The following is a 21311-nucleotide window of genomic DNA, read 5'->3' on the forward strand; positions in this document are numbered from 1 at the left end:
GAACGCTTACTTTTAGGCTGGCCCAAGGTCCCGTTATACTTAATAATAACAGAGTTGAATCTTTTTGCCTTTGTATAAATCCCAGCTGCTATTTGTTCTCTTAATAATGTTCTCATGGGAATCCCAGCTTTTGCGGTGCCTTGGCTTGCAGCCTGTTGATGTTTCTCCACAGCAGCATAATTCTGTAGTATTATTAAGAGCAAATTCTAGTTTGTGTTTTATTTGTGTTAATATACAACAAGAATTTTGTCTGTTCTGCTGTCTTGGGTACCATTTCTCTATCTGTGCAGGAAAGACTTAAAAATTAGCTTCCAACATAGGTGATTTTCATCATTACAGAGCTACTTGTGGTACTCTCAGCATGCCAAGTTCAGATCTGGGAGATGGTGAATGACAAAGCAGAAGACTCTTTCTCTGCTTTCCCCCACTTCCTCTAGGTTATGTGAAAGACAGGAAGAAGTTAGTTAGTATCTCCAGTGCAGTTTGTCTTGGATGAAAAGGTGCTGTTTTGGTTTGTGTGATTCTCAGTCTTAACAACATCTCTTTTGCAGCAAAGTTTGGAAACTGCAAATTTTTCAGCTGGGACCACACATGACAAAAATAAATAATCAAATACCTTTCACTTCTACTGATGCCTCAAAAATCCTCAAAAACACAGTTCAGCCACCCTTCTTCCTCCCAAAATCTCCTTGTTTGTGCAAAGTCTGTAGTAGTTGCCACTTTCAGTTTTTGAACTGCCAGTGAATTCCTTCAAGGGAAATTTGTGGTGTGCCATGGTTTGTATCTCTGTGATGTGTTGGTTGGTACTTAAGTCCTTTTCTCTTGAAGAAATCTCAGCATCAGCAATTCTTTGGCACAGGAGTGCCTACTGACACAGGCTCATGGGGACCCCCTGTTAACCAGTTTGTATTCTTTGTAGTATTGCTGGCTTGAGCTCTTACTTATCCTGTATGCCAGTTTTTAAATTATTTTAGGATTATGTCCATGAGCTCTGTGCAACTGCCTGTTTAACGCTTCATTATACCAGCAATTAAAACAGTGAAACTGGGAGCTCTTCCTTTCAGGTGCTGTGTTTTTGTTGCACTGTTTTAATTCATTCCCACTTGCCTGTCCTCGGCAAAATTTAGTGTATTGTCAAGGACAGTATCAGGACAGAGAGGCAATGTCTCTTGTTTAAGATCTGTCAGACAGGCACATGATCAATGACATGTATTTCATTACAATTGTACCTAATCTTTCTTGTAGTCTTTATGCAGTGCCTCTTGCAGCACAAGTGTGCACACACAGTGTCTGTACCATCGTAAGGAAGGTAGAGGATGTATAGTGGTGCTTGTTGTGGCTGCTTGCATTTAGGACTGTTTCTGCTTTTAGAACGAGGCTTATAGCAGTGGGCCTCTCTCAGTACTTCTTGTAGAGACGATGTTTCATGAAGAATTACAAAGTTTTTATGAGGTTTTCTTAAGGTGAGAAGCACTGATGGTTGTGAATTTCATTATCATCTCTGTTACCCTATGTTATCCTGTATCACCAATAAGTGGCCTCCTACTCCAGAAAAGTACTTCCATACAAATACAGATAAATTTTCCAAGTCTGTTTCCATTAATACTTTGCCTCAGCATTTAATAATGGAGACCAGAGTGATATCCCTTCTGCATGTGGACAGCAACCCTCCTTTGCTGAATGTGGAAAAGGCCTTTGTTTCACCTATTACGGTTCTTGATGTGCTTAGAGATAACCATTTCTCTTCAGAGTTTCCTTGCCACTACATGCCTTTAATAAAATGTGCAATGGATGATGCATTGACTTGTCAAAGTGGAAAAACTTGCAGCTCAGCTACATGTAAATTAGTGATTTTTTTTTTTTTGTTTAAAAGCACTTTTTTGTAGTAGGAGTTGAAGATATCACTGAGGAGGTGTTTAGGAAAAGAATGTTGATGTTACATCTGCTCTGCCTAAGAAAAAAGACTGGAAATGGTTATTTGATCATAGTTTATTCCATATTGTGGAAAATTACTGTTTTGTTTGAGAGGCATAATTATGCTTCATAAAATCTTTTAGAATTGTTCTGATGGGTAAGTGTAATGGTATAATCATTCTAGTGAACTTTTCCCAATACAAGTACAGTTTTGTTTGCTGCATTTGATAGCTAGAAAATTTGGTGTTTCGGGAAGTGAAGGGTTTTCACATGAATGACAAAGTGTCCAAGTTTTCTTATTATGAATTATGAATAAAAGAGTGTCTCCGTCTTCTTTGTAGCCACCCTTGAAATACTGGAACGTGGTGATGAGGTCTCCCCATGCCAGTTTTCTCCTCAAGGCTGAACAAATGCAGTTCTCTCAGCCTTTCCTCATATGATAGGCTTTCCCAGTCTTTCGTGGCCCTTCTCTAACTCTCTCCAACCTGTCCTCAACTCTTTTGCCTAGAGGGAACCAAACTGAAGACAGCGTTCCAAGTGTGGCCTGACAAGCACTGAGTAGAGTGGGATAATGACTTCTTTACCTCTGCTGGTGACACCCTTGTTGATGCAGCCATGCATCCTGTTGGTTTTCGTTGCTGGAGCAGCAGCACACTGTTCACTCATACTGAGCTGCTTGTCCATCAGGACATCAGGCCTTGCACTTGTCTTTCCTGAGCTTCATAAGGTTTTTGTTAGCCCACTCTTCCAACCTGTTCAGGTCTTTCTGGAGGGTGGCCCTCCCTTAAAGAGTATGAGCAATTCTTTTGCTTAGGTGTTGCAAATGACCAGTATTTTTATATGCCTATAGATCTGTGTTGATACGTATTTAAAAAAATAAAAAAAAACCCCAAACCTGAGAACACTAAATTGCTAATACTAGTTTTGTTTTACTTGATATTTTCTTTTTTTTTTTTTTTTAGTTTACGATGGTATCAGCATCCTACTGAAGAAGAGCTACGGATTCTTGCAGGGAAACAAAAAGGGAAGAGCAAAAAAGATAGGTAAATACTTGTTTCAAGATTTTTTAAAATTTTTTTCAGCATTATCTATGTAATAACTTTATCAGGCAACTTTTGGGTTTTTATGTGAGTTAAAAACTGCTGCTTGCATATAACTGCAGTGCTTGCATTGTCCCAGCTCTGTACCAAACTGTCCTTTCAGTTTAAGAGAGTTGAGTAGTGTGCAGGACTGGATGATTTCCACTCTACAAAATTGTTCTGTGAAATTGCTGATTTGGTGTCAAAGAGCATTTTTTTGGTGAACGTATCACTTGGATGAAAACTGAGGAAAGCAAATCTGTAAGATTGAAGCTTTTCATCTTGAAGCAGAAGAAAGATTTGACTGTATTAGTTCAACATATGATTACAACGAGCCACTACTCTTAAACAGCTGTGGAAAACGTAAATGTGCTCCTAGGATGTATTAGGTGAGGTGTGTCTAATAGGAGAGATAGGGAAATACTAATCCTCTTGGACAAGGCACCAGTGTAGAACTTCATCTGGATTACTCTGTGCAGTTCTGATCACTCATGTTCAAGAAAAATGAATTTGTATATGGACAGGTGAACAGGGAAGTCCTGGGATCATCCAGGAAACAGAAAGTGTGTCTTACAAGAGAAGAGAGCTCTAAAAGAGCTTGGCTTGTTTAAACTAGCAGAAAGGCGGCTGAGTGGGATGGGATAGCTGTCTGTCAGCTTAAGCTGAAAACAGATTTCTGACGTTGAGGCATGAAGCTGTGGAACAGCCTTAGCAGGAGTACAACTGTGTTGATAACCAAGGCTGATCTTGAGGTGGTAGAGCTGAATATGTTGATGCCAGATTTCTGAATTGGCTATGTTTCAAACAAACACAAAAGCCCCCTCTGGCTTTCTTTTTTGGTTTGTTTCTTTAGTAGTTGTTTTTTTCATTCCAGTATGAAGTCTCTTATAAGTTTTAACACTTGTGTTAATTCACAAACTATACATACAAGCTCTTCCTTGTAATATGTGGGGTTTTTTTTCCCTGTTTCATAGTTCTCAAGCTACATGTTTAGCAACCTTATTTACTGCACTTTGGGGTAAAGAATTAAGTTGTTCCTTTAATATTTAATAACTTTAATTTTACATGTTTCTTGCAATATTCTTTCAAATTCAGAAACTCGTTTTATTCACCAGTTTTCTGTAACAAATTGGGGTGAAGTAATTGTGAATAACATTGCAATTTATAACTGTCCACTTAACCAGTAATATTTATTCATATATAAAGTTAACTTCAATTACATAACTGTTTGTCCCCCCATAGGGGCTTTAAAGAGAAAAGCACAATAGCCTTGCCAAGTAATAATTGTACAGTGCCCTTATTGCTTTTCCTCAGCCTTGCCAATCTTTTGCCATTTAAAATATGTATGTTCTCACTTTCACCAGAAAAATTACATGCTCTTAGCTGAGTGGAAGCATGGCATGTTAACGTGCACTGCCATATAAGCTAAAATTTTGTAACCTTTTGGAAAGTTTCCTGTGAAATTCAATAGGAACCTGTACCACAACTCACCTATATGTGCATTAAGTCCTTTCTCAGTTACTTACACATTTAATGTTTCAAATGTGATGTTCTGTTTTCATGTCTGTTCAGTAAAATTTTCTTAGTATGATTTAGTTATTATAAGATTGGTATAATTATCTCACTATATTAAGGTATAACCAGGAGAATACAGTTGTAATAGTTGTAGGTAGGTGTTAGTAGTAGGGTAAGTCACTGGGGGATATGGAACTTCAAAGAACCCAGGATGGTAACGTTGGGGCTTAAATTATGCTTTCTTTATTTTGCTGTTGTAACAACAATATTAATAACACATTTTTTTAGCCAGTAAATGTACCTCTGTGTCCTCTAAAGAAGCAGTTGTTGCTGAAAGAGAACCGTAGTTCAAAGTACGAATTGTTCCCATTGAGTTGGTTTGGATGCACTGTTTTGAGTTGTACAGAGTGGAATGCAGTTCTCCTTTGAGTCAAGGAGATGTGAAACAGATGGTGTAGGAGAAATAGGGATGCATCTATTTGTTTTCCCCTAAGTCTTTTCAAGATAAAGAGTTTGCTTTGTCAAGCCCATAGTCTTGCAAAATGTAGTACCTGCACATTACTTAAATACTTTTCCAGTTTGAACTAATTAAAAGATAAGTGAGGAAAGGACATCCAAGGGACTTAGCCTTAGGGACAGCTGTAGTATGAACTTGTAGTCCATTTTATTTATTGCATATTACATTTCAATATGTTATGCTATAGGTTATAATAGCATATAAATATTAGGCAGATTTTCTATTTCAGAATCGTTTTTGTTACATTAAATTGTTAGGCTAATGAAAAGGTCCATAGCTACTGTGAATTACTTTTGAATTAAAGCTGGCAGTGATCCTGAGTATCTTCTGACTGTCTCTGTGTGATGGCCTCAGTTACCAAAATGCTCACCTCACTTAGGGTGATGGTGCTCCTGGGTGCACGAAGTAGGAAAGCATTAGAATACAACTGGGGCAGGGGAGCACACAGAAGCTTGCATATACCCGTGTGGCTGGGCAGTGTTTGGGACTTCTTGTGTGGACTGGAGCAGCAGAGTTTTTTGTGTAACTGTAGATTCCTCAGTTTTCAATTTGTCCATTAAAATTCTTGTGCTTCAGATAATACAAAGAATTAATATCACCTGAAAAAAAATCATTAATGCTTTCTGCCTGTAATCTCATCTCGCACATTAGCTGAGAGGATATAATTCCTTTAAAAAAAGTTCACGATTGAGTGAATTTCTTTTTAATGCTTATGTCCCAATAACTTATCTTTCTATGGAAAATCCACCTCTTCTTTTCTAATTTCAGAGGTATTACTCTAAAACCTGTCAGAGTTTACTGTTTCCTTCTGGCCATTTAGGGGTTTTAAGTTTTTGTTTTGATGTTGATTTTTCTTAAGTGTTTAAGCAAAACACTTTCTGATCTCTGTTAATGATTTTTTTTTTTAATAGTGATGAGGTAAGTTTAACCCTAGTTAGTAATGGTAATCTCTCAGCCCAATTTCATGTAACTTGTCTTTGTTCAAGTTCTTTTAAGAGTACCTAGTTTTCTTCAATTTAAAGTCTAGCAGTGTGACTTACTTTCAGGAAAGTGAAGATCGTGATGTTTGTATAGTTTCAGAGCTCCACATGAAAATGTGCCATTTGCTCAAAATACGTAATCTTTTATGGTCTTTACATAGATCTCTGCTGTGTAAAATGATTCCTTAAAGATGTGTTAGTTCTAACCAATAATTTGGAAAACATAGTCTAACTTCATATTATATGTATAAGATACACTTTTGTTTATACCGTGTTTCAAAGATGATTCAGTAGAGCTGGAAAAGGAGAGCAGTGGTGGCTAGAAGAAAGGCTTCCACACAAGAAGGAGAAATGTAAGGCTTATTAGTCTGGGAGCTGGTAGAGAGTGAGTTTTGCAACAGGAACATATCCACTGTGTGCAGAGGGTGTTGAGATTTGTAAACTTCCTACTATGTTATGCAAGGAGGCACCAAATGACATTAGTAGAGCAGATGTAAGGACTTCACTCAACAAATTTCAGACTGCTTCAGAAAGGGCTCAGGCAAATTCATGTAAGTTTTGAAAAAGGGTGGTTTCAGAGGATGCAATCCCTGGTTCAGATTATCCCCAAATTGCTTAAAGCTGGAAGCAGGAAGGGTTTAGCTGTGTGAGTATCAACCTTTGGTTGCCTTATTCCTTCCATTTGTATAAGCAGCTGTGTGGTGGGAGCAAATGAATCTGTGTGTTACTCTTTATGAAATCCCTGTGTACTGCTGCTGTGCTCTGCAGCAATGTCTGCAACCTGGAACACAGCTTTGAACACTGGTGCTGCACTGCGATGTACTTAACCTAGTCTGTCTCCCCAAAGAGAGAATGACTGATTATTTCTTTTCAAGTTGTACTGGATCTCTAGGATTGCTAATAATGCTGTGATAAATATCTTTTGGTTTTGTTTTTCTTGTTTTTGTAAGCAGGGTATGAATTGAAACAAGTCTATAGTATTTCTGTACATAGCCTTTAGATTAGAAAATTATCTCAAAATTGTCTTTGCCTGATGGCTGGTAGAATGGATCTTTCAAGGGTCTAGGTTAGTCCAGCTCATGTGACGTACTTGCTAAGCACCTTGTTGTGACAAAAGGGCCTAATGTTTTTTTGGGAAATTTGGTTGGTGGTTTTTGTTTGTTAGTTGTTTTTTTTTCTTTTCTTACTAGCTGTCTTCCAAGATAGATTAGTGCTTCTTGTTATTTCCAGTGAGTGTTCAATAAATTAACGCTGCCAAGTCTGCCTGTTGTCTTTTACTTACTTTCAATCCAAAGAAATTAACATTCCTGCCTTTCAGCATCCTGGTCTAGACTTCAATTAAAAAGTCTCAGTTTAGCTTTGATTTTCTTCAGGGTATTTGTATGGCAGGATGGATATGTTCTGCTCTGCAGCTGTGTTTGTATCATTAACCCTTTGAGATTAAGTGGGAACTTAGTAGAACACCCTGTAGCTCCCTGAACAGAGAAAATCAGTGGACTGAAGTAAATATTGGCCACTGGATCTTGCCCTAATAGATGCACAGGACACAGCATATAGAAGACATTTAAACCCACACCACAGTAGAACCTTGTCAGAACCTTGCAAGATAAAGCTGGGAATCATTGATAATACTTGGTTATTTCTCAAGATTTGAACTTGAATTAATGCTTTTAGCTAGATAGATTGAATGTGTTTGCATTTGGCAAAAAAGTCACCTGCAGTAATCTTAAATTTTAAATGCCATTATATACAGAAAAAGTTTATTTTGTCGTATGCATGTGTGTATGATCTGTTTGTTTATTTTTTACAGGAAATATAATGGTCATATTGAAAACAAACCTCTAACCATTCCAAAAGACATTGATCTTCATCTGGAAACAAAGTCTGTGACTGAAAGGGACACTATTGGTGAGAATAAGTGAATGCAGACAATAATATATTATTGAAACTATATCCTCATTCTTTCTATCAAATATTTATTTGCAGTGAATACTGGAAGATCTTTTTTTATGGACTGTGAATGAAGTACAACTGATAAGTTAAATGAAAAGGCAAAAATTGGGGCTAAGTCTCCTTTGGTGTTCCATGGGTGACATCTTAATAGCAGTGTTATGGAAAAGGATGAGTAGGTAAAATCCAGCATAAAGCACATGTATTATATCAGGCATCCATAGCATTATGAGACAACACTGAAAGGATCACATCATAATCTATTTGAAAGAGAGATCATAGCTTTGTACAAGAAAATGACAGCTGGCAGATGTTGAAACGTACTTCTTGCTCATCTAAAATAGGAAATGTACTGTAGCATTGAAACCTAGACCTTTCAACCACACATCTGAAGTGCTGAGGTAAAATGCTTAGAAATCAAAAGTGACAGTACAGAAATAAGCAGCATTAAGTGCTTTGGATGTTGCTGGTTTTTAAATGTTAATTTTTGATTCCTTGATCATAACCAGTCATTCTGTTACAGAAAACTCATGTATGGATATGTATGTATGTATATGTATTTTCTTGCCATCTTCGTTTTTATATGCATGTGTTCTATGCATAAATACAGAAAGAATGCATATGCAGTAGATTTTTTCATCTTAAATTGTCAAAGACAGTGTAGAGAATACCTTTAACAGAAATGCAGAGGTTCTTGGAGGTGGCACATAAATAAACAAAGCATCCACAAGTTTCAATTATTGTTACTTCTTTGAAGTTACAGCATTTAAGTGTATCCATGAATACTTACAGACACTGATACAGTGTCGAGTTTGACTGTCTCAAAGTTATTTATACAAACTTGGTAAATCTAACCAGATAGTTATTTGACAATAAGTATAGAACTTATAGAACTTATAGAAATATCAGAGTTAGACCAATTTCATGTGTTTTGATATTCAGTAGCTTGTAGTCAACAGACAAATGCTAAATAACTTTTTGTGACTTTTTAACCCTGTGGATGTAGGGAAGGTGTTTGGAAGAGACAGGCTGCACTTGATTGTCATAAATTGTTCCTTGCAGTTTCCAGTACTTACGGGAGCAATCTCTTCACCCAGCCTGCATGCAACACAGTATGATCCCCAGAATTTTTACAGTGGACTTGACACAATCATTTATTGCTGTACAGGGCATATTAACAAAACCTTGAAGAACAAACTATTAATGTATTAGATGTTTTTTTTAAAGAAAAAGAGGACATGATTATATGTAGTATTTTAAATTATTGCCAATGAGCTTTTCATCTTTGTCAGAGTCAAAACTCTTACTGGAATTGTAGCTAGACTCAGCTGGAGAACCATTTTCTATTGTGATGCTGAGATTTAAAGTACGCTTTTTCAATTTAGAATGTTAATGTATAAAAGCTGAGATGCTAAAATAGTAAAATCTTCTGGCCTTATAAATTTGAGTTGTAATCAGTTACTGAATAACAGAAGTGAGGAGTAAAGTTCAGGTTGTTGAGTGGAAAAAATGTGGCTTTTTTCCTGTTGCTGTTCTTTACTTGGATGATCTGGGTCTACCTAGACACAGAAACATTTTTTTAATTGTCACATTCTAAATACGTTAATAACTGCCTTAAAATATCATACCTTTAACATTTGCAAGCTCATATTTTTCAGCATTGCATTATTTCCCGGAATATCAGTGGTTGGTGGACTTCACTGTTGCAGCTACAGTTGTGTACGTGGTGACGGAAGCCTATTACAGTATTGTGAAGCCCTCACAGGAAATGAATATCAGCGTGGTGTGGTGTCTGCTTGTCTTGGCTTTTGCAGTGTATCCTTTTCTGTTGTCTGATATCACGCTATCTGTTCCAAATTGTTTACATCATTCTGCAATTCATGTAAAGCTCTGTATTGTTGTTTGGCAGGATAAGCAAATACTTAGCTTGTGGAAAAAGCATCATGTAAGCTAGTGCTGCTGTTGGGTAATGTATGTAATCTACATGCTCTTTGTGCATGGTGATGTAAATGGCTTGTTAGCATTGATACCAAACCATTTATGGAAAAATACAGGTATGTGAATATACAATTAGTGGCCATCTGTAGTATATAGCGGTTCTTAAATAATTTGGTTTTGTACAGTTTGGCAGTCGGAAATAGATTTCTGCACAGGAGGTATTTACAACTTTTGGAGAAGTGAGAGAATTTACTGCACACTTTGTTTTCAGTTTGTTTATTCTAATACTACCTGAACAAGGATAGTAATATGCATACTGACTTATTGCAAAGATACGTGCATGAATTCCTAATTTTAAAATACATTCACAATGCTGTTTTGAAGTTTACAGAAAATAAAATGTGTAGACAGCTGTAGGAGGCGAGGTGGTAGGCTTTCAAAGTTCTGTGAAAAGCTGAACTCCCCTCTGAAACTGAGGGAAACAAAGTGGGATATTTAGGAGATGGGCAATATCAAATTATAAAAAGAATCAGCAGTTAGGTTTGTTTTTACTGGAGAAGGCAGTATCAGATGCTTGCATGGAAATTAACTGCTTTCCACATACCAATCCAGACATATGCTTTAGGGAGGGAAGTTGCTATTTAAAGATATGAGAGGTGATAAAGCAGGGGAATTGAATAGGGGCCTGGAGAAGCGCAGGTTATAGAAAGGTGAATTAGAAAATGCATTTCTGCAACTCCACTGCTCCCTCAACAGCAGACAACCAGATAAAGTGTTAAGTTAGGGTCAGTATAGCACTTGATTATTCAAAATTGATTCTCTGTATAAATGCATCTTCTTCAGTAGAGACTCTTACTGTATTGTGTGGTTTTTGGTTTGTTCTTTTGTGTGTGTGTGTGTGTGTGTGCTAGAGATAGTTAACACTGTGTTATGTAAAACCTTTGAACTCTAATGTGTGGTTTTATTTGTCAGTTCTGGATATGCGTGATGCTTGTCTGTACTTGATAAATGTGTGCTGCTGTTATGTTAAGGGCAGGAATTATAAATGAAGTATAAATGATATCCATAATTTTCCTTGTAATGAGTCAAAACTTGGTCGAAGTGGGAGTTGACTCGCATTATAGAACAAAAAAAGACAGCCAGTAGCTTGCTCCCAGACCAGGTATTTCTCCTTTGATTTGTCCATGATCAGATCCACAGCCCAAAATGTGTTTTTTCTAGTCTGTTAGATAGTGACAGGAAAGTCGGTGACTGGTTCTTGTGTACCTCTTAATGATATTATAGCTGTGTTATTGCACAGTCTTTGTGGTGTTTGAGTGAAGTTGGGAATTCTAGTTTAATCTTGGCAGAGTGAAGGAGAGAGAAGCAGCTGCTGCTTAAGAGATCAGAAATGAAAGCCAACACCTTTGACTCCCATTTTGAAAATGAGGGGGAGGTTAATAGAACTAACAGAAAAACAAGCTTCAAATGTGAGAGCCATAATGCACCCTTAAATTTATTGGTGGCAACGCCCCGTTTGCTGCATCTTTCAAATATCGTGTGTGGTCAACTTGATTGATACTAGAGTGATTGCAACTGCAGGTGAAACAGAGTTGTGAATAATGAATATTGAAGGGAAATCCACTGCAGCAATTATGTAGTGCAGTGGTATTTAGGTACAGTTGTAATCACTGCTTTCATTTGGTCATGAGCTCAGGGCAAAACCAAATGCAGAAATTTAAAAATATTTAAGTTGCCTGGCAGTGCAATCTTTGTGTCTCAGTAATGTGAACATGCAAGTAGCTATTAGGGTCTTTTTTTATTATTATTTCTTTCTCACCTCTAATTTTCTATGAATTGAGCCTAAACTAACATTTCCAGTTTTACCCTAATCTGGCTGAAGCACTTGAGATCTAATTGCACTTCTGGACCTTGTCCACTTTTGGACGTTGAAACAGATCTAGTATTCTCTGCATATTAAAAACGCATTAGCTTCACATGCATTAATACCAGTGGACTATGTAATATAAAAATTCAATAACTGCAACAATTTAAAAGATGCACACTTTTGCAAAAATTATTTTACCATAAATTCTACAGGCAATCATCTTTTTTGACCAAAAAAAAAGAGTAATAAGAGGGGTGTGGAGTATCTGGTAATTTAGAACTGTCTACTCCTGAATTATTTCTTCAGTAGGTCCTGAAATGTAAGTCAGGCAGTGAAAGCAAGTGATGAGGCGAGCCATAATGCTTCGATTTTCTCCATCTCTAAAGTAGGTAGTAGTGTTGATTATTCAACTAAAAAAGGGTTTCAGTCACAGATAGTTTGCATAATCATTAAGTTATGTAGGGTTCTGAGTCTGCACTATAATCAAATTTACTCTCAGTAGGTGTTTTTTTCCCCCACTTGTGTTTTCCACATCATTTAGGCACAATCCATAGTTAAAAACATGAAGTATGTAGAGGGTTATAAATCTGTTAATAGTTTAGGACTGTTGGCCACAAACTGTTATGAAATTCTTTGTGTAACTTCAACATTTGAAATTAATGTGTTTTTCAATTTGTGGTCAGTGTCTCTAGCTGTAAGAAGACGCTTGATTTAGAATTTATTATTTGAGAAATAGAGCTTTCCAGATTGCAGTCTATACGACCTACCTCTTTTTAGGCTGATTTAAGTCTTCCTTTAGATATGACATTTCTTTCTGTGAAGTATGAAGGGAGCTTAAGCTGATTACTGTAAACTTTGAGTGATTAGGTGCTGTGCTTAGGCCACTTTGTGTGCATATGAGTACCTGTCTGGATATACATGAAATACAGCAATGTGTATGTTAAATATGTGCCGCTTAATTAAGTGCAATATTGCATCATCATATAATTTCTTGAGAGATTAACTGATGACTGTTCAAATGTTTTACTAAATAGATACTCTAAAACATGTTTTCATGTAATTTACATCTTAAAATATTTTCAGTAGTAAAAAAAGTGCAAATATTAATGAATATAGTTTTGGACAGTGGGAAAAAAAAAGGTAATGTTTACACTTAAAATCTTTTTAAGCTTAAAAATCTAAACTTTGGTTTAATTATCCTAGGTCAATAGTGATTATTGCTGCAACTGACTATAAGTAAGCCTAAATCAGAACTCTACTTCAGAATAGCGTGTTCCTGGCTACTCATTATGTGGTGGTTATGCTTCGCAGTATTCTGTAATTTTAACCTGAAATTGTCCAAACACATATTACTGTTGTAAAGAAGTTGTGCATCATAGAACAGCTCTAGTGCAGATGACTAAAGCACAGCTTTATAATTATTAAATATAGCTATTCTACAAGCTTAATTTTCCTTGACCTTTTCTTGTGTAGTAAGGTATTGTTTTCGTTGACTACCCACTATTTCAAAGTCGAGGATGGTGGTGAAAGATCAGTCTGTGTTACCTTTGGTTTCTTCTTCTTTGTGAAAGCAATGGCGATTCTCATTGTGACAGAAAACTATCTGGAGTTTGGACTGGAATCAGGTAACTCATTTCTTTAATGTTTGCAGCAGCTCTAGTGATTGCATGACCTGAAAAGCTTGTTTCCAATCTTTTAGGTATTTTTTAGAATATCTGTTAAAATTATCTCTATTTATAGCCATAAACTTATAAGAAATTTTGCATTGAATGTAGATTCCGAAGTTTATCATGTATATTTTCCCTGCTTTTCTTTCCAAAAGTGTAATCTTTGCATGGGTTGTCGGTTTTTGTTGATTATATTTGCCTTCCAGTTTGACATTTAAACCATTTTGCCTTTCATAGTAAAGTGAATCCCCTTTACTGAAATAAAAACAACCAACTTATGCTTCTAAAAAAAAAGTTTTATTCATGTTCCTGAAGTGTACCAATACCAGATGTTAATAATAAAGTCTTATTGCATTATGGTATACTAATTAGCACATGAAAGAGCTAGACATACAAAATTTTTTAAAAGATGACCTGTTACCTAGCATTTTAATTTCAAAAAGGGGATTCTGCATTTGCGCTGTAATAAAACACATGTATGTGTCTTTGCAGGATTCTCGAATTTCTCAGAAAGTGCTATGCAGTTCCTTGAAAAGCAGGGTTTGGAATCCCAGTAAGTTTCCGGAAATATATTTATGTGCTTGATGTGTGCAGTTATAACTGAACCACTTGGATTTTCTTAGCAAGCATTTGTCTTGCATTTTTTGTTCTTGTACATGCTTATAATCTCTATAATAATGTGAAGAGGTGGGTTAATGAAAATAATTAATCACAAGTAACTTAAGTTGCACTTGTGTTTGCTTTTTTGAATTTGGACATATTTTTTACCCTGACATTTTGGTTGTAGTTCATAAAATACAGTTCAAAACTCTAAATGTTCTTCTCATGGTAATTCCCTTTGGCTTTGCAAGGATTGCTCAGAACAGGTGATAGATTTTTTTTTTTCCCCCCCTGCCATTCCTGTGATATACAGGAGGATGAGTGTGCAAAATGTACAGATGGAGCTTGTGATAAAGTTGGCATTAGGAGCAAATTTTGTCTTTCAGTCCTGTTTTCAGGTTATAATAGTATTTTACTATTATGCAAAAACGTCTGCTTGCTACAGAACATCCAAGTTTTGTATAGACTGTCAAAGGAACATGCCATAGCCTGTGATGCTACTTAAATGCACAATTCTGTCGTAAACAGCCTTTTTGTATTGTAAAATGGATTTCTGTTACAATTCTTCCCTTATACGCATACCCTACATGCATTTATGTCATATGTCATCACTGTGGGAGCACGGCTTTGAATTTCCTGCTTGGAAGTCACCAAGTATCATGCAAAACCTGTGAAAGCTTTTCAAACTAGATCAGTGTCTCATTTATGAATAAACTCATGGGAAACCTTTAACTGAATCCCATGTGTTTCTTAGCCTTTCTTCACTCTGTTTTTCATAAGATATTGCAAGATTACTAACCTCTGTATTAATTTTCCTGTTAAGTGTTCATTTATTTTTGAACATTTGCAGTGCTTTGCTGTTACAGCAGTTGAATTGATGACGGTGTCTCTTGGTATTTTGTATGACAGGTTAAAAAAAAAATCGTAAATTCCTGTGGATCATTAGGTTTATTTTTGTTCCTCTTTAATCTGTGTTAGTTAAACGTCACTTGTTTTTTGTGTAATTCAGTGTTTGTTAATTCTAAATGACTCAGTTGATCCTGTGTATTTTTCCTGTGTTTTTTTTATACTCCATAGTTCATTAAAACAAACTGTATTAATCACTTGAAAGAGACACGTTTATTGGCCACGTGTATGTTTTAGATAAATCTGTGGAAAAACTACAGTAATAATAGTTTGACAGAGGTTTTTTATTGATGAAGATAGAATGTAAATAATATAATTTAAATATCCATTTTGTCTTTGATGGGATAAACTTATGATGCATCTGTTCCTCTTAAAAACATAGTCATTAAATTCATTATATTAGCTATTTTTGTTGTATAATTTGTTGTTAATTAAAATAGAAAATCATTCTATTTTTTGTTCTTCTCTACTAACAAACTCAACATCTTACAGGCAGTAGCTTGGGCTTTCTCTTATTTCGAGGAAATAGAGGAATTGGAGTTTTTTAGTAGTTTTTTTGGTTTTTAAAAATTTTATTTCCTGATTGGTTTTTAATAGCGCTGATACTCCAGAGTAAAACTATAGAATACTGTTTGCTTTTTTGATTAAATGTTAGATACTGTTGAGTTGAAAGTAGTCTCTGATACCCCACCCCCCAAATTCCTAGCCAAGAAAATGCTTATTTCCTTTCTTTTCTTTTAGGGGTCCTGTGTCTAAACTAACCTTCAAATTGTTCCTGGCTGTTCTGTGTTCACTTATTGGTGCTTTTTTGACATTCCCTGGCTTGCGACTGGCTCAAATGCATCTGGATGCTCTGAATTTAGCAACAGAAAAAATAACACAGTAAGAGAAAATATATACACATAGGTATATGCTACTCAGTCTTAAATCTTTAATGTCTGAAAATAAACAAAGCAAGCTACTCCAGCAAGAAGGTAGTGACTCAGACTTCTGTTGCTGCCTGCTTTTCGTATCTCAAGCAGACTTGCCACCTGCCTCTTTCTGCTCAACCTCTGCTCTGGCAGTCTGTTACATTCTTTGCCTTGTAATTAGAGTCCCAATTAAAGGAGGTTTCCTTTCCTTCTGCAGCAGCTCCACTATGAATGTTTCTGCTTACTGCTTCCTTTCCCCCATCATGTATTTTTGAAAGTTAAGATAACTGTCAAAAAGTAGAGGTGCAACCACAGACTTTTCTTTTCCACCCCCACCTCAATCCAGATGGGTGTCATGCCTTTAAATAAATTTAGGGTTAGTTACAAAGAAAAGATGACCTAGAATATTTATTTAATAAGGGCCAGATGTTAATACCAATTTAAAGGAGTATTTTAATTTTCATCCACCCTTGAGTTTGGTAGTATAATGTTTTCTCCTATTTAACTATTTATCTTCAGGATTCTGTGGTTGAGGACGAAACTCCAAATATCCACAGATCTTGACCTTTGATATTTAATAGCAGCAGTAGGCCATTGTGATCATTTAGTCTGGTCACTTTCCTGAGAGAACGATTGTATTTTCTCGTATGAAAGTTATTTATGGTCAAACTGACTTTTTTTTTTCCTTTGCACCCAAAAAAAGCCCAGCTTAAAAATTAATCTACGTTTAAAGTGGGTCCTTCACTCTTGGTAAATTTATAACCAAGTATTGTGTTGTACTCACTGTTGAATGCATCCAGGTACAGCTGCAAGCTGTTGGCTTTTGTAGCATCTGCTGCTAAGTTTCTGTCTGTGTGTAGATTGTGACTCAGTCACTTCCTGATATGTTCTTTTAAGCTAAATAAACGATTTAGTTTTCCATTTTTATAGTTCTCTTTTAAAAAAAAAATCTTGTGCCTTTTCTGTAAGTATCCTCTTAATTTTCCAACATCTTGCTTGATCTGTGGACGTGAGACCCTAGCCAGAAATTTTAAGATCTCTGAAACAGAAGTTAATTAGTCAAGAAATAAAAAGGTAATTAATATCCACTAGAATGAGGTTATGAAAAATAAATTTCCTTTAACTTAATATTTAGAGTGTATTAGAACTTGTTGAAGACAGCTTTATGTAAAACGAAGTAAAATATTTTCCGAAGTCTACCAGTGCTGTGATTATTCGACCAGAACAGTATAAATATGATCTTAAATGGGTTAAAACTTGGTCAGATATCATTGTAATTAGGTAATGCAATTATAAACAAAGAATCCTTGCCAAGTGATTGATAGGTTCTGATTGGCCTGAAGAGATCCATTTGGCCTTCCTGATGTGTTTTTATTGATGTGTAGATCATGATTGACTGCTGTTGTTTGACAGTAACTAAAGGAGAGTAGTAAATGAAGTTGTCACTGATACAAAGTGCAGGAAAACAATGTCTTCCTCTGCAGTCAAATACATGGTCTACTTTTGGGGAAAAAAACAAGCAAAACACAGCAAAGAACCCAAACCAAAACTCCTCAGACACCCTAAGCCACCCAAGAAAACCACAAGTCCCCAAACTTCCCCAGAAATTAACAGAAAAAATCCCTGCAAAACAACCTGCCAACAAAAAAAACCCCAACCCAACAACAACAAAAAAAAACACAAAAGAGGGAACAGAATAATAATAACTTGGGGTCCCTTTCAGTTTCGATAGCTGGTTTGATTTTTTTTTTTTTTCTTTAGCAGCAGTATCCTTCCCTGCAAATATTTTGGAGTCGTCTTACCAATTTGTACTGTTTTTGTACACATTCCTTCATTTTCAGAGCCTGCTTCAAGATTCTTTCAGCCTTTCTCCCTGTACTCAAACAGAAAGGGATTGTTGCCACCCTTTGGCACATTCCAGTCCATTAACTCAGTATAATGTCTTAAATGGGTAGGAGCTCAGGTGAAAAGCCTTCACCAGTCCCTGAAATGCTTTGGACTGTTTTTGGATGCTGTCGCGTTCCCTAGCAACACTGAGTAACTAGCAGTGCTCATTTCTTCATCTGAAAGCAGTTACTTAAATGCATGTGTGATGACATCTTCTGAAACATGCAAACTTTTTAATAGTTTTGGGAAGCTCGATGGCTTGAAATCAGTAAGGTCTAGTGCTCTCTACAGTAACTTTTGATTACCTCACTTTTCCTGTAGTGTAGAAGCACTCTGGTTGGAGATGGAAGTACAGATAAGCCGACTCTGTTAGTGAGGAAGCATGGCACCAGCAAAACCACCAGATCTACAGCACTGAGGACTTTAACTTTTCAATTCATTTTGGTACTGAAAAATGATTGGGATATGGAGTTCAGAAATTAAGAACAATATTAATTTCAGGAAAAACTGCAGAAAACTATCCTCTCTTTAAATTCTGCTGTTGGCTTCGTACTGAAATAGTACAAGAGCATACTAGTTTAACTGCAGTTTTGTACAGTGGGACAGCAGTGCTTGCTTCCACTCCTGCCCCCAAGTAACTTTAATTGAATGAAAGTACCAAGTTTAATTTAGTCAAAGTTCCTAAATAAAAACTCTTCATTAAACTGGGAAGTCTAGTCTCTGAGAACTGTTTCCCCTGGTCTGTATAGATAATGGAAATTAATCTACATACATTTTTAATAAAGCAAAAAAATAATAATATAGAAACATATTTCCCATAATTATCCATCTGAGATTATGACTTTCTAGATTAAAACTGTAATAGCTAGTACAGTTTGATGTTGTGCCATTGTATGGATATTTTCAACAGCTGTCTTTTACTATATTGTAGCATAATGCAGGTAGCATTTAGATTAGATTTAGATTTGTTTAGATTGTTAGAATATCTGCAAACTGAATTTATTTCAAAGGGCACTTTTTCAAGTCACAGCCAGTGTGATTTCATAGCGTAACTGTTTTGTTGAAAGCTAAGTCACACCTACAAAATAGGGAACTAATTTTCTTATTTACCTTTCCCTCAACTATTTTAAAATTTGAATTTCTCTTTTTGAAACTATACAGCCAGTTTCAACAGTGCGGTAATTGTTTGTATTTAATAACTTCCCCCTCCCTCCTTTTTTCTTTTCTTCTTTCAGAACATTGCTACATATAAACTTCTTGGCACCTTTATTTATGGTTCTACTGTGGGTAAAACCTATCACTAAGGACTACATTATGAACCCACCTTTGGGCAAAGAGAGCATCCCTTTGTAAGATTCACTTTAATAATTCTTTCTGGGGTATTGAGAACAAAACCGTAAGTCTAAGTAGTGCCCTGTGAAAGTCATAGAAATGTGAAAGACTTAAAAACATAATATATCTGCTGTCAAAAATATTGTGAAACTTGCAGCTGAGCTGAAGGGTTCCTGTTATTTCGGAAGATCGAGAATTAGTTGCACAGTGTTGAATGGTAAGGTGGTGGTTCCCAAAGAACTGCAATCTTCTAGGCAGTGATGGGTTGCTCTTCCTAGAGGTGGAATACCACCTCACTGCCACCTTCTGGAAACTTCTGTCCTACCTGTTGGTGAAGGAGAGGGATGGTTTCACTGAAGACAGTGGAAACACATTGACATGAGAACTGACCTAAACAATTGGTCTCAAGGTCTACATATAGATGAAGTGCATACGGAGTTAATGGGTAAAATATTTAAAACATAAAAAAGGAAAGGATTTTCAGGAAGTGTGATACCTGAAATCAGTGTCGTGTAAGTAGTGTAGGTGACTGTCGTTGTCACTATTAGTCTAGAGAACAGTAGTAGTATTCAAATAGACTTGAAATAGAAATGATTTGCTGTCACTTTTATTGCTTTCTAGGTCTAAGATATGCTTCTAAGGTGGTTCTGTGACCACTGAACTGTCATGTAAAACATTGCAAATATTTCGCGCTTCCATTTCGTTCTTCAGTTTATCTTTAAAATGAGGGTTGTGGTATAAAAGGGTGTCTAAAGCAACTGAAGTACACATTTGCTATCTAGAACTGTGCATCTCAATACCTGTAATTATCTGAGTGAACTTATGCTTTAGTGTCCTGTCTTCATTACTCAGAATTTAAGCATTTAAGAGCTGTTCTTATTTACAGACTAGGATACTAGTACATTAGGATACTAATTTGGGTCTAATGCTGTAATAGGACTTCTAAGAAGTAGCAGTAGTGAGAGAAGTGGAGGGCAAATGTGGATATTACTTACACATGAACTTCCTAACTATAGATTGTGTGTTAATTATTTCTGGCAATATGCTTCAAGATTTCTTTGCAGATAATAAAAACAACTCCACAGCAGCAGGTGACCTTTGGAAAACAACATTACCCTGTTTTTTTTTTATTCACAGAATGTCAGAAGAGACATTTGACACCATGAGGTTGTGGATTATAATCCTGTTGTGTGCTTTACGGTTGGCTATGATGCGCCATCATTTGCAGGCCTATCTGAATTTAGCCCAGAAAAGTGTGGATCAAATGAAAAAGGAAGCTGGCAGAATAAGTATGGTTGATTTACAGAAAATGGTAAGTCTGTTAAAATGCCTTTTCTTCCACTTAAAGTCTTCTGTGGCACCAGAGCAGAAATCTGAATGAAGCTTCCTAAACTATATCTCGTATAAAAATGGCACCATTACAGAGAAGTTCTGCAAACCAAAATACACAGATGTCATCAGTAGTATGCAGATGTCTTGTCTTAAGTTATTGGGAAGTCGTTATAAAAAGTCCCTTTGTGAATTGTTCTTTACGAGTATGTTTGAATATGATGTGTTTTCTGTTCAGCATGAGTAGATCTCGGGGAGTGCGTGGAGTGAGTGGTGATCTGTAGCTACAACATGGGAAAAAGAAGTTGAGTTTAGATGGAAGGGTAAAATACTGTTACCTAATCACAACTATGCTTTTTAAGTTGAGCCAAAATTTAAGATAAGGTAGTTATATCTTGGAATAAAATGAGACGTCTAATTCTATCAGACCACTCTCAAATGCACTAGCCCAGTAACAAAACTTTCTGCCCATCTTGTTACTGTGGTAAAGGAAAAAAAAATTTGATTTTTAAAGAAAAGTAAGAAAACATACCATCAACATACTGAGGAGGTAGAAATTCATAAACTTGTACAGTGATGTTGCATGTTGCCTGCAAAATAAACTTACATTTCTAGTATTCTGTGATGCTGCTGCCTGATGATCTTGCTGAGTTGGGGTGCATTGGAGAAGGAATATTTAAGTATGACATACAAGGATTCCTCTTTTAGGATTGTCACTACTACTTATAATCTTGTCCTTGGCTTCCCATTCTAAGTGAATGTCGTGGTTTAGGTCTGGGCAGGCCACTAAATCCTGGACAGATGTTCTCTATTAACCCCTCTCCCCTCCCCAGAAGGGAAAAGAGAATAAGGGAGAGAGACTTTACGGGTTGGAAAATAAAACTAACAGGTTTAATGAAACAATAATACTAATACTACA

The 21311-nt window shown here is 36.2% G+C and overlaps 1 protein-coding gene across 1 annotated transcript; it reads left to right on the forward strand.

The window, feature by feature from the left end:
• Positions 1-755: 755 nt before the first annotated feature.
• On the forward strand, positions 756-20444 carry TMEM161B (transmembrane protein 161B; the record flags this gene model as incomplete). The annotated part of the gene is made up of 9 exons (XM_010192898.1): positions 756-780; positions 2877-2957; positions 7816-7913; positions 9614-9770; positions 13234-13385; positions 13920-13980; positions 15675-15815; positions 18967-19080; positions 20201-20444. Coding segments are annotated over 9 exons (1073 nt in total), but the record flags the coding sequence as incomplete, so codon positions are not given.
• Positions 20445-21311: the final 867 nt, after the last annotated feature.

The sequence above is a fragment of the Mesitornis unicolor genome, unplaced genomic scaffold, assembly GCF_000695765.1.
Source record: "Mesitornis unicolor isolate BGI_N332 unplaced genomic scaffold, ASM69576v1 scaffold18669, whole genome shotgun sequence".
NCBI lineage: Eukaryota > Metazoa > Chordata > Aves > Mesitornithiformes > Mesitornithidae > Mesitornis > Mesitornis unicolor.